The sequence below is a fragment of the Taurulus bubalis genome (genome assembly GCF_910589615.1).
Source record: "Taurulus bubalis genome assembly, chromosome: 1".
Lineage (NCBI taxonomy): Eukaryota > Metazoa > Chordata > Actinopteri > Perciformes > Cottidae > Taurulus > Taurulus bubalis.
In genome coordinates this window covers 40,462,705-40,476,701 of record NC_136589.1, presented here as the reverse complement: position 1 = coordinate 40,476,701, position 13,997 = coordinate 40,462,705, and the positions used below count along the sequence as shown (strand labels likewise).

Here is a 13,997-nt window from a genome sequence, read left to right as displayed (position 1 = left end):
GAGGACAAATACGATAACGGGCCGCACTGAACCACACGGCTTTGAGTGATGGGCGGCTCTCGGGTTTCAAAAGGTGAGTTAATTAATTCCTGAGGCCACAGCTGATAAAACCGTTTCAGGTTTTAATCAGTGTTTGAAAGAGACAGCTGACATTTAGTTTGAATGCAGGGAACATAGACCCGCGCTGAGTAAAAATACCGTATTACTCACATAATGGGATATGTCAGCACCATCGCTGCATTGACGCCATCGTCGCTCTGCTGTTTACTCTGCAGAGTACACGTATGCCGGATTTCAAGGCTCGACAGGCATCTGACATTTAAAGGCAAAGTCTGGAGCGGGAAGGCTTCGCTCTCTTCCATCAGCAGTGCGTCGGAGAGAGAGGAGCCACTTCTCATCGAGTGACTCTTTGTAGCGAGCTGGGAAAATATTGTCGGGATAAACAAGATTTAAGATGAAGGTTTTTGGAAATATTGTTGATCTCGCAGAAACTTGAAAGGCAAACAGGAAGAAGAAAATAGAGTATATAAGCACACACCAATAGATTGGATAGAAAGGGAACTTTTAGATGATAAATATTGTCAGTTGAGTAAATATATATCTCTGATTTGATCATTAGTGAGAGACTTCAAAAAGAAATGAGCTATACACATTGAAGGATTTTTTTATTACTAACTCAGATTATTATCTGACTTCATATTTCTTATGAAGTCAGATATGAGCACTTTCAAAGCCTTGAAAGTGCTCATATCTGACTTCATAGGAAATATAGATCACGTAGTTTTCTGTTCATATTCATTTTGTGATCCATGTCCAGGGCTCTGGATTATCAAACTGACTGTGAGTCTGTTGGTTTTGGAAATTTGATTATTTGCAAATTTGTTGCACTATTTACTGTAAGTATAGGAACTAAATCGGGTTCCCAAACAACAACTTTTTGCTCACAATGCACTGCCAACGTGAGTTTAAGTAGATCTTTATCGGACACATTGGGCAAATGAACAATGATGACACACAAAGGATTCAGTATCTCTTTTTAGGGACTTTGGATCGTGTCGAATTTCTCCAAATTTCACTTAAACTTGAGATCTTGCTGTCTTTCCTCTGCCTGCTTTTATTGGTCTCCTAAAGAGGTCTGTCCCATGGAGCAGGGTTTAGAAGCACATGAATTATTCTGACTTTTTGGTGTTAACTGCTAATTCAATTTCCTTATTAAACTGTAAAGCGATGCAGCAGATTGTGAGTTGCATTCAGAGTGTTAATGAGCATATGTTGCCACCCGACTTCATATAATCCTGGTGGCATTTCAACCGCACCAAAAATTATACGTTTGACTTTTTTTTTATTCGATCTAGTTCTGGAGCGGAACGTTGAACACATCCGGATGCTTCCGAACCCGAAACTCCACCGACAAACAAAAGGGAGGCGGGAAAGTTGAGGGAGACCAAACTGTGTCTAATGAGAATAAAAATACTTCAGAAAGAAAATATATATGTATCTGGCAAAACAATCACAAATGTTCTTAGAATTTAAAACAGATTGTTCGATGTTATCAAAGTGATTCGGCAGTGATATGCAACGTTGACAAATCAATTTACAAAACTGAAACAAGAGAGTCTCACTTTTTTAATTTTTATGCATTAACATGGAAGGGAATCTGACATTGCATGCAGCTAGAGCTTGTTTATCTCAGCTAATGCAGGTACAATGCTCTCTGCCTAGCCTAGACTCCACTTGCACATAGTTGGATGTGCATCATTATCCGGCCCTCTCCAGGCTGTCTGTCGGCTGCTTGCTGTTCATTATCTTCCTGGGAGCTTCAACATGTCGCTGCTTGGATGTTTGGCAGCCGGTTAGCATCACGGTTAGCATCACGTTCCTCTTGCTGCACTGAAAGAGATGTTGAATCCACTCGGACCAGCCGATGTACGTTTATCGCTCTCCCCTTATTGTTAATATTTCAGCAACCACATAAAAAGCCTGCGTGTCTTCATCGCTGTCGCATGACACAACAGATGGAAACATCCAAAGTAAGCGATCATGTTGATTACACCGAGCAAACAACCAATGGCCCACTTACGCTTAATCGTGATCACCACTCACTTTCCCTGAGGCCGGTGTCCCAAAGTGTTGTTGAGTCATCTTGAAGTTACGTTTATGATGTTTGCGACATGTTTTCTGTACTTATGTGACGCTGTTTACGTTTTTCTTAGTCCACGTTTTTATTTGAAGCCCGACCACGATGTTTTTCCTTACATCTAACCAAGTGGTCTTGTTGTTGTCTAACCCTAAGCAAGTGTTTTTATCTGAATTCTCAATGTGAACCTTGTGTTTAGCGTGGCTATCGTGAAGCGCCATCGTTTGACTTGTTAGGCTACCCGGCGCGTCCCGAACGAGTCGGGAGAGAGAACGTGTTGGTTATCTCGTCTTTTTCTTCTATTTCAATCACCGCCACTGGGTTTGTTGCCTACATGCGTCTAACGTTTATTGGATTTGTGTTTCGCCTGCAGCACGGTGACGGCAGACACAGTGTGGAGGCTAGTGGTGACTTTAAAAGGCAGTTCAGGATGTCAGCCCTCTAAATTGGCAGCCTGGTTGGAGGTCAGTTGCCGACCTGCTGGACTGAGCGATCCGTCCGCAACCTAACAAACAATATCTCCTCAAGCCGTATCCACCAGCAGCGCTAGAACTCCACGTCCTATTTAACTTAATTTCACAGCAGAAAGGGGCAGCAAATGAAATGCATCAGTCCACAGAAGAGTTGACTTCTTTTCTGGCTTCCAGCCGCTTGATCTCTGCTCCGCTCTCAAAGAAACTCCTAAATGTCTTTTCTGTTTGGGCCAACTGGCCGGTCGGTCGACTGGGCAGCCGGTCAGGCTACAGGCCTCCAACAGCCGGCAGCTGTTGCTGTGAATATAAAGCAGAGTCAGAGAGCACCGATCTCCTGCCCGCTCCATCTGGGTCTCAACATAAATACCAGTAGACGAGAAAACTTTGACACTTTGAGCCTTTAATGCTTCCGTTTACACCATTATCTCCCAATAACCGTACACAGACAGCTCTCTGTGGCTTTGACACCCTATCATTTGTATGTTTTCCTTTCAAACATATCCTATTAGCACAATTGAAGAAAAATATGAAACCCTACATGCAGAAAATAAACACTGTTTGCTGTAAACATGAAGCACGTTCCTCCTCTATGCTGTGTATTCGTTTGAAAGCTCCTGTCTTCATTATTATACACAGACATGATGACAGATTTAATAATGGACATGAATCAGATCTGAGAGCACACCACAGAAAAACATGCTTCAAATGAAAAGCTTCTGCTTCTCATCACAAGTGATCCACTGAATTAAACAGAATTACTAACCAATCCTGAGTCAATATTTTCTCAAACATTCACACTGTTTCACACTAAATCAAACAGAATGAATTATAATTACACGTTGTCCAGATGATGCTCATCTTATCATTTGTATTCACACAAGGAAACCTGCTCCCTGCTGCCGTCCCTTCTTCGATTAAAAAAGTCCATTCAACAGGTTCATTTAGCGGTTTGGAGTCATTTACATATTTAGCGTGGTTCGTTTGATGAAGTGAGAGAAGTCTCTTAGACTCTGAGGGCATTCATTAAGAGGAACAGCTGAAAAGTCAGCTTCATTTCCACCTCCAAGAGAAATGCAGCACGGCTTGTCAGGAGAACTAAATCCAGAACCAAGATATCTGCCACTCAGCAATATTTAATCACTTACCCGGGGACACCTTTTTGTGGGATACCTACAAATTATGGCGCATTATTTATTTGTCTGTAGCTAGGAATGTTGGATGAGAACAGCATATGACCATCATTGCAGCTGATCAGACGCTTGAACCACCTCAACAGGTTTCTTATTACACCTTCCACCACCTATCCATATCTTCACCCTGTCCTCAAGGATGAGCCCGGACACTTTTCCACTGTTTGCATCTGTGATGCTATCGTCTCTGACTCCGCTCATGACCTGAACCGGTACTTTGTAGATCAGAGCTTCCCCCTCGGGCGTCTCTGCTCCCCGCTTGACGTCAACGGTCCAGCTAGACTGCCGTCGTTAATCCACCTGTCTCAGACTCGTGGCTTTTGACTAGTCACAAGTCCCTGATGTCATTACCACGAGGCCTAATGGTGACTCTATCTGCTCACGACGCCATTAGGCACATTTCTGTGGAACCTCTTCAAGTTAAAACACATTTTCTTTGAGTTCTTTGAGATGCTCACGACTTTTATCGAACCGAGTAATCTTCCTTTAACAAAACAGAAATAGCACCATTCTACTTTTTTCACAGCTGAAGATGGTGAGTAGATTTTATTTTCTCCCAACAAAGCCACATAACAAAAAGTCTCTCCACCATGAAGCGTTGGCTTGTCGGGAGAAAAGGCAGAAGCGTTGAACTCTAACACAATGAGGCTGAAAAGGAGGAAGTCTTCATTGAGACCTCCAAGTACTCCGTTACGTATTTCAGGTTCTCAGAGCTTTAAAGTCTCTCACCCGTCTGACTTGAACATTATGAAACAGCCAGCTGGTTTCTCTGTGTGCCGCGTGTCTGCAGGCCACCGAGGTGTGTGACGCTCACGTTGGGTGTGTGTGTGTGTGTGCACGGTGTGATCCCTTGTTTGCCGCAGACCCTGGCTTCAGTGTTATCTGATTCCCCCGCTGCGTTTGCTCTCAACAGGTTTTGTATCATCCGATTCCCCTGCTGTCTATGCGCAGCAGCTTTTCATTATCAGATCCCCCTGCTGGCTCTCTCTGCACGTCTTCCCCTCTCCTGTCTGTTTTCAGGGCTTCTTTCTTTTAATGAACAAACCCTGCTGAATGACACCAAGAGCTCCTCGCCCATGTGGATTTACTGTTACCCCCCTTGTCGACGGGCGGGAGTGTGCATCTGAGCTAACGCGTTTTATTCAGGTTTTAATGGCCAGCTGCAGGAGCTGCGTGAAAGGTGAGTCGTGTTTTGCATGCTATTTCTTTTCTTTTCTTTCTGGCGTCCACTGATATTCCTTTTAAAGTCTGGGTGAAGCAAACATGAATATGTGATCTGAGATCATCACTCTATAGAAAAAATGGGCTTCTAACCGTCCAGCCACATTTTTATTATAAAAAAAAAATCGTCAAGTATGTAGAGTGATGGCATTCAGGGAATATGCATGAGCGGGAAGTCAAACATGTATTATCTGTTCAAAAACAAATCTTTGATTGTATTTTCCCCAAACTTAAATGCTGATAACTGCACTTCACCCTTTTTTTCTGAATTGGAACTCTTTTATTAAAGAGGTCAGCAAAAATGCAAGACATGGTGTCTCCAGTAAGAACATATAAGAAAGGATGAAAGCTTTGGCACAGTGGTGTTTCTTCCATTGAGTCACATTTTGTTGTATTGTGCGACACCTTAGAGTTAATTCTCGTGCTTTTTAAAATAGTTTTACCACTTACCAGAGCAAAGAAAGTACATGTTTGAGTTGCTACTTTTTATTTAAATTGGTTCGGAGTTGATTTAAGTATCAGGTATACAACATGCTGCTATCCTTAGCTGCAATTCAAAGGGCAAGGTTACCCTAAATCCATATTTTGAGTATTGAACACAGACCTCCTGCTGGCTGAGATGCTATTGTTCTTTTTAAAGCTCAGCTCTGCTGGAAGCAACTTCTCATTTCGTCAAAGCTGTGAGTGTGTATTGAACATGCAGATTGATGTCAAAGAAGTGTATTGTGCTGCAGGAATTTTTTGAGTCTCACTACTGGAATTAAATCAATTGAAGCGAAGCACACTTTTCTCTGTTGATGCGGAAACTTCAAGCTTTTAAAAAGCACTTAAAAAATACATAATAATAATAATACTTGACAGCTGATTGGACGAACCATCTGTCATTCAAACTCTAACCGAAGTTATTCGGGAGAAGATCAAAAACATATTTTCCTCCTTTCACCAGTTCTGATAGAACGGTTGCAGCACCTACGCTAAACACACACCTAAGCCCCGCCCCCTAGCTGCCTGTAGCTCATCACAGGATGCTGATTGGTCCGTGCTCTGGCTTAGCGGACACAAACGCATTTCTTGAGGCCTGATGAAATGGATTTCCGTGTCATATGTGATCCAAGGTAAGAATCAATTTGGTCAGACGTCGTTATCGCCCACGAAGCCCTGATTCAACTCACCTCTGTGCTCAGGGAAATTATCCGATGTTGGTAAAGGTAACTTGACACCTCCTACTGAAATGAAATCACCTTGAGCTTGAATTCAAATAAATCCTCTGTGAATTTTTTTTTGCCAGTCAAGATTCTCTCTCACCCATCTTGTCTATTTCATTCTGATTTATTGTCATTTTATTTCCCATATAAGCTCTCATGGCCCGCATGGGATCACGTACGTCTTCTCATGTCTATTCTGGGCTCTCGTTATCCGCTGTAGTGCGCCTTCCTCTTCCGTATTTCTATTCTAGTTTGTTGTCTTTCACTCTACTTTACATGCCTTTGTCAGGCAGACAGTTATTTCTGCTAACAACCCACTCGAGTAATATAGGCATGAACTCTTTCACTTTCTGCAGAGCATTAAAGACAAGAGCCACCAACAACGTGCGGCAAGATGTCACTAAACGCAACGCTCTCTTACGTCTACTTCAGCAACACGTTTTGCACCGAATCATTTTCCATGTCATGATTTTTAGCCACACTGGTGGGTCCATAAGGATGGCAATGTCAGTCAGTTAGAGCATGACTTTGGTCCAGACTGAAATACCTCAACAGATATTGGATGGATTGCCATGAAATTGTGTGCAGACAGTGGTGATCCACCGAGGATAACTTATTGGCTTTGGTGATCCCCTGACTTCTCATCTATAGCTCCAGCAGGTCGGTTCAATTATCTATGAAGTCACTCTTAGAAAGAAGGGTTCCAAAAGGGTTCGTCCTGAGGGGCGGAAGTTGTTCCCAGAACTATATATTTACTTTTACATGACATTTAATTTTGCTGACGCTTTTATCCAAAGCGACTTACAATAAGTGCATTCAACCACGAGTACAAACTCAGAACAACAAGAATCAAGAAAGTACAATTTCTTCAAGAAAGACAAACTACAAAGTGCGATAATAAGTGCCATTTAAGTCTTACTAAAGTGCTACTTTCTTTATTCAAGGTATAGTCGGAAAATAGTACTTCTGAAGCATCCTTTTTAAGACAGAGTTCTTCAATGATTGTTAAAAACTAAACCCCCAAACACTGATTGAGGGACATGATTGTTGTGGCCCTGGCCCTTTAACCCTTTAAGAGCCCCATGGTCCAGGGCTATCAATGTAAAAGGGAGGAGGGTTCTCTGTAGAACATCGTTTGTCTCTTTGACTATAAAACTGCTCCATCTAGATGTGTTCTGCACGGTTGAAGGTTGAACGTTTCCAGATCTCCAGAGTGGATTCTGGATGGAGCCACTGGGTTCCTGTCCCACCTCTCATGGGGTTCTGGGTGAACTTTACACAGATGGATTTAGAATGTTTTTGTTTGTGCGTTAGAAAGAGTCCCGACAAAATGTGTCAGTTTGCGAAGTGTTTGGGAATGAGAAGCGGTTGATTAAGAGAGAGAGAGAGAGAGAGAGAGAGAGAGAGAGAGAGAGAGAGAGAGAGAGAGAGAGAGAGAGAACCTGCGCGTTTCAGTTTTGCTCCAACCACAAAGCTGCAGAGTAGCTGAGAAAACAACAGACACACTGCACCCGACTTCGCTGACCTCTCTCTCTCTCTCTCTCTCTCTCTCTCTCTCTCTCTCTCTCTCTCTCTCTCTCTCTTCCTCCTCCTCCTCCTCCTCCTCTCTTCCTCCTGTCGGGGTTTAAGGAGATCTCTCTTAGAGCGGGAGAGGAGAGGTTGTCCCCCAGCAGCTGCCTTCTCTTCTCTGCAGCCTCTCTCCGCTTCATCATCATCATCATGGATTTTAGGAGTAAAAGAGTCTCTGGGATTATCGCTCAGGTCGCGCTGCTCCTCTGCAGCTCGTGCGGGACAACCGGGGAAGGTGAGCAGCGACGCGCTCCTTGACTTTTCCCCCGGAGGAGACGGAGGGTAGCCCGGGCAGCGCGGACCGCAGGGTCCCGCGGCTTCATCCCTCTGTCAAACCACCTGAAAAAAAAAATACAAGGCTTCTGCTTTCTGGACGCAGTGATATTTAGCTGTTGGTTTCGTTTACTCGTTGTGTTCATTTGGATAAAGTACCAGGATTTGCGTTGTGGGTTTTGCGCGTCTCGTTTACGCGTCCGCGCTGAGCTGTAGAGGAGAAATAAGAGTTTAAGTGTCTTAATGTGAATGCTGATTTTATTTGATGTTAGAACGTGAACTGACTCTGTTAACAGTGGACGGCTGCTCACTGGGTTTTGGTGTCCAAATCCATCAAGTTGTTTTGTCGCATTTTAATTAGTTATTTATTTACTTCCAGGGTAAAATTATCACATTCCCTCATAGGGAGCTTTGTCGAATTAAAATGTTGTTGCTCCGGACAAAAACGCTTGAAAACGCTTTTCTATCTCAGAGCCAAACGCGTTTAATTGTCATCCAGACCTGTCAGAAGCCAGCTCCTCCACCGTGTGCGTAAAACAACACCACCGCTTTGTTACCGGTTCATTTGGTGCTCAGCGCAGCATCACGGCACACACACACACACACACACACACACACACACACACACACACACACACACACACACACACACACACACACACACACACACACACACACACGTATGTCTGCTCCCATGGATGAAGAGGGGAGGAGAAATCCAAGAAATGAGATGGAGAGAATTTGGATGAAGGGAGGATAAAGATGGAGATGAGGAGACATCCTTTATGTGATGGAAGCAGATCGTTGTAAAAGTTATTTTGTAAACATCCTCCTCTTTCACAACTTATTGCTGATCCTTTTGGTCCTCTTCTTTTCTGTATTTTATTTCACTTCCTTTACCTTCTCAGCCCGAGACCCTCTGCACGTCAACCCATCCTTTCTGCCTTACTTTGGGTTGTAATCTGCTTCGACCGTCTCTCATAAATCATGATGAAAATATGGAAAAAGAAACTGCAGGTCTGCTGCAGTGCAAAGCACAGGCTGTAAGACATAAGAGGTGATGTAAGGAGGAGTATGCAGTCAGAACAGATCTCTGCTTTTTCATCCTTCTTTCCTGAAAGAAACATCGACGACTTTACCAAAATGTCTCCCTTCCTGTTGAGTCTCTCCTTCCGTTACGTCTCCTGTGTCTGACTCAGATCTGCTGCCAAACTCTCCGTCCTCTCCTCTCCTCCCCGACACATTTCTCTACTCCCTGTTCTCCTCTTCGTGTCTTCGGTCCCTGCTGTTCTCCGTCAGGGTCTCTCATCCTCCTTTCTCCTGTCGACAGATATCTCCCCCCTCATTGCCTGCTGTCTTTTTCTCTATCTCACCTCCACCTGCATCTCTCTTCTTCAGAGCGCCGCTGCTGCTGTGTTGCTCTTTCCTCTCCATCTCTTCATCTTCACCTCCTCCCCTTCTGCATCTTTGCCACATCTCCTCATTTCTAACTCCCTCTGCTCCTCTCTTTCACTCCCTTCTTCAGGTGATTTGACGTGTTCGTCATCACCTCCTCCTGTGCAGCTGTTACGAGTTGGACTTCAAGACCCAAAGCAATGCTTCAGTGTTCTCCCTCAGTGTATTCCTGTCAGAGTGAACACAGCTTCTCAAACAGCGTTTAGACCACAATGGGCCACTAAACCGCTCCACTGAGGCTCATACTGATGACATAGTTTCAGGGTTTGCTGCTCTTTAAAGCAGGTTTACCCACCTCGTCTAGTTAGTGATTTATCTGCATGTTTTGCAGTTTGTTCTCCAGTACTGTGATCGGAGTTCTTCATCTAAGTAGATGCAAAAAAAAAAAATGTTGGTCCAGCTTGTTTTAAAAACAGTGGGTCTTTCTCAATTTATTTTTTCTTTCAGTTAACAAAAACGTGACAAAACATCGTAAATGACAAAAAGAAAGATTAAATGAATAAATAAAGTAAATTAATAGGGGTTTGATTTTGGTTTCTCTTTTCCCGCTTTGTCCATTTTCTCACTCTCCGTTTCTCCCTGGCCTCTGTCCATCTCTCTGTTTATCTCGCCCTGCCTGACCCATGCAGCCGCACATCATCATGCACGCACCATAAACCACAGCGGCATATTAAGTGAGGACTGCAGAGGTCTGGATCCCAGACTGAGCCCCGCGTCTCGTTCCACCCCTGCAGACAGCTCACTGTTCATTACGGAGGTGCTACTAAATGATAACAAAACAGAAATACATATTTAAACAGCCACAGATGGCGCACCAATGACTTGTTAGCCGGAGGAGTGAAAGTGCTTAAGTTGATGTAATGAGATTCAAGGAAATCAACGTGTGAAACAGATGCCTGCAAGACATTAAAGTCACTGTGCGTTTAATCGCCTTCTGATATTACCAGCGTGATAGAGTCACTGTGTGTGTTTGAAGCTTCTTGCATGAAGGTACTGTGGAATGATGGCAGGGCGGCCCAGTGTGTGCAGAGACTTTTATGAAAGGTTGTATCTCATCCACAGAAAACTGAGTTCAGGTGTCAGATAAGTCACTGGGGGGCAGCAGAACAAGCTGTTAACAACAGTAACATATTCCTTTTTTTTATAAAGTTAGGAAAAGTTAGGAGACAACATTAGTTTTCTTTTGAGTCGTGTTTCTGACAGACCTGACAGACCTTTGAAAACGATGAAGACCACATTCACCCAGGTGTCCCTCCCTTATTCGTCACCCGCCTCATCACATGACCCTTTTTTCCAGAAGAAAACAAACAACATCCTCATCGATTTAGTAGTTAATTCAACATGGATCATGAATTACAGGCGTTGCTGACCTTGTTGTAAGCGGCTGATGCACATTTAGGTACTACCAGTGTCTACATGTGCAGAGGGTTAAGCTTTTACTCAAATGCTTTTCCCCAATTCCAATTCCCGTGTCCAGCTCTGGTCGTGTCAAATGCTTTTTTCCGGGCGCTGTATTCTGGGGATTATTTCTGAAACGGAGCCAAAGCGCTTGTCTGGACAGAACAGTGTGGACGCAGCCTTAAACAAAAACACTGAGCTGACAGTCCTTTGATTCATTTTCAATGAAAGTTTTAAAAGTTTTAAAGCAAAAATTAAATGCAGTTTAAGTGTTTTGTTTGATGTTGTTGTTGTACTTTATAAATACGTTGTCAAACTCACAAAGAACAAGTTCAGAACCTCGAATGAGAGCAAATAAAACCCTCCTTGGCATTTTTTGAGCCTCAACACTAAAATCAGAGATGTGTGTCAGAGGAGCGCTGGCTTTCACTTTTGCACTCATGTACAATTTACAGTGAGAATTCCATCGTAAAGAGCAAGAGAGATCAATTTTTATAGTCAAAGCTGCAGAAAACTGCCCAGAATCCAAAGCAGCCTCGGGCCGAGCCGTGCGCTGAATAAAGCATCATGGTTACGGTCCACAAACAAGACTGTGTGTGTGTGTGCTCACACACTCAAGCTTCCATTGAAGATGACCGAGTATCACTCACAAGTGTGGCTGCCATGAGTTGCTAAGATGTGGGTAGATGTCATGTGTCCTGAATATGTGACACATTTGAATAGAAATCCATCCAAAAGTTGTTGAGGCATTTGACTAAAAAACACACATTTCGTAAAATTGTTCGCAAATATTTCTCGCTATCCTTCCCTGAATAAGATTTATATCATTTACAATAAAGCCGGCTCCAATATTCTTGAGGAATAGCTGCTGCGTCTCTAATTGTGCCCTTAGAAAGATTCAACCTCTTGTGAGTTATTTTGTTCTGCTGTATTTTGCTGGCTCTCTGAGCATAATTTAGGTGCATCGAATGCATCCCTTCATTAATTAGTGGAGCATTTAATTAGCTGCGCTGTCGTGTCTCTGCTGCCCTTCAGAACTCCTCCTGCTTTCTCAAAATGTTTCTCAAAAGCATAAATTAAGCGCATCAAGACAAAGCGTGTGATTCCACACGCTTGCTGACAATTGTTAACTGTACCGTGACACTGTACATGGAGGCTCATATGCAACATTGAGATACAAGTACTGAACTTATTGATCCACAGCGCTTGATTGGCTTGTTGTGCACTTATAATTATAGAAACACAAGAGCTATTCAGAAGTGGATTTGAGTACAAGCTAACTCTGATTAAAAGTTATGTTAGTCTTTGTTGTGTGATGTCCAATCCATTACTGCAGTTATTTGAATCATTATAATTAACTCATGTATTTATCCTTTACTCTTTATCGTCTATACTTAGTCATTTTCTAGGATGTTTCTTGGCAATCGCTAGAGAAGAATCAGAACTTGTTCCACATATTTAAATGTTTCTGTGTCAGTTTCTCTCTTGTTTCGCCTCGTTATTGAGCAACCAAAAAATATCCCATAATCATTATGAAAGTATGCCTTTGGCAAACACGGACGTGGACACATTGCAGATATGCAGTTATGCTAGAAAAATAATGCACATTGCAGTTTGATTGCCAGCAATTCAGTTGTTCGTAGCCAGAACTGTAACTGTGCAAATATCAAGCAGGAGAAGGCTGTCATCGCCTCTTTGAACATGCCACGAACCAAAGTGGTCCGCGTGTGTGTGTGTGTGTGTGTGTGTGTGTGTGTGTACTCCCACTGTAGATTTAAATTAATTGGATTGGCCTCGCGTGTTTTAAACAAACACAAGGTTAAAGTTTCTGTAAGCACATTACTATGAAGACGTATCTGCCTGCAGTGAACGAGACAAATCTGACCTGCTGTTAAACAGTAACGTCGCCCTGAGGAGGAGAAAGCTCCTCCACCCACAGCACTACTTCCACAGGCTGAGGCTGTAATGTACATGAAAGCTTCTCAGTGTTTATTAAAACAGCAAAGATGACGAGCCTGACAGTGGAGTCAGGGATGAAAGTTATGATGGAAACATATGGATTAAAGAAATAAAAGTGGAAATTAGCAGACGTATAAGAAAATAGTCCTATTGAAAACTTTAGGTGCAAATATTGTTGACGGCCTACACAAATACGTGTCTATTATAGCTAATCAGAACGCCATCTAGGGGGCCACGGTGGTAAAATAAGAGATAAAATGTAATAATTCTTTAATAGTCACGCAGTCTGGACATTTACGGGATTGCAGCAGCAGAGGGTAGAGTGCAAACTAACAAACTTAAAGAGGCATAGTAACAAAATAAACAAGATCAAAACAAGTATTATAAATAAGCAAATAAAAAACAGGAATAAAAAAACAGTAAAAATACACAGTAACTGAAATATCAGGCAGAATATATATTTATTTGTAAAGGTGGTCCAAGGAAATTGTTTAACATTCAGAAGTGGGCCATGGGTTAAAATATTACATTAGTATCGACGGACATCAGCTTGATTAAATAATTTACCTCGTCAACGGAAGATATTTTGGAAAAAGAGAAGCATTTAAAAAGCCAGTTTTGTTCAACCAATAAGTCGTCCTTCAGCCGTCCACCCATTGTTCATCATTCACTCAATCATCGCCCGTGACTCCTCTCCTCATCATGTGATTCAGTGCTAGGCTCAAAGTCTGGCTGAAGCTGTGTGCAAATGTGAAATGAGAGGAGCTACAATATGTATATATATATATATATATATATATATATATATATATATATATATATATATATATATATATATATATATATATATATACGTCCTGAGGGCTTATGATGTTTGTGTTTCTTCCTTTACAATAATTCAGTATCTGTGTGGAAGTCGGTGGACATGTTGCATCCATCACGGAACGAACTGAGTAGTTTTATTACGCCAATCTCACACTTGAATTGTTGCAGCGACGGGAAAATATGATCATGAAACAAAGAATGATTCATCGTTTACAAAATAACAATATGGCTATTTCAACATCAACAAATCAGCCTGCATTCATCAATCTGAGCGCTCACATAATAACAAAGC

At 42.5% G+C, this 13,997-nt stretch overlaps 1 protein-coding gene across 1 annotated transcript in view; it reads left to right on the top strand.

Moving 5' to 3' along the window:
* Positions 1–7,945: 7,945 nt before the first annotated feature.
* Positions 7,946–13,997, top strand: part of LOC306742848 (contactin-associated protein-like 4) — a gene marked incomplete at both ends in the record, with an annotated part of 95,834 nt that continues 89,782 nt past the window's right edge. The window contains one exon of the mRNA XM_079225285.1: positions 7,946–8,030. Within this exon, the coding sequence (XP_079081411.1) occupies positions 7,946–8,030 (85 nt within the window). The remainder of the gene's footprint in view (positions 8,031–13,997) is intronic.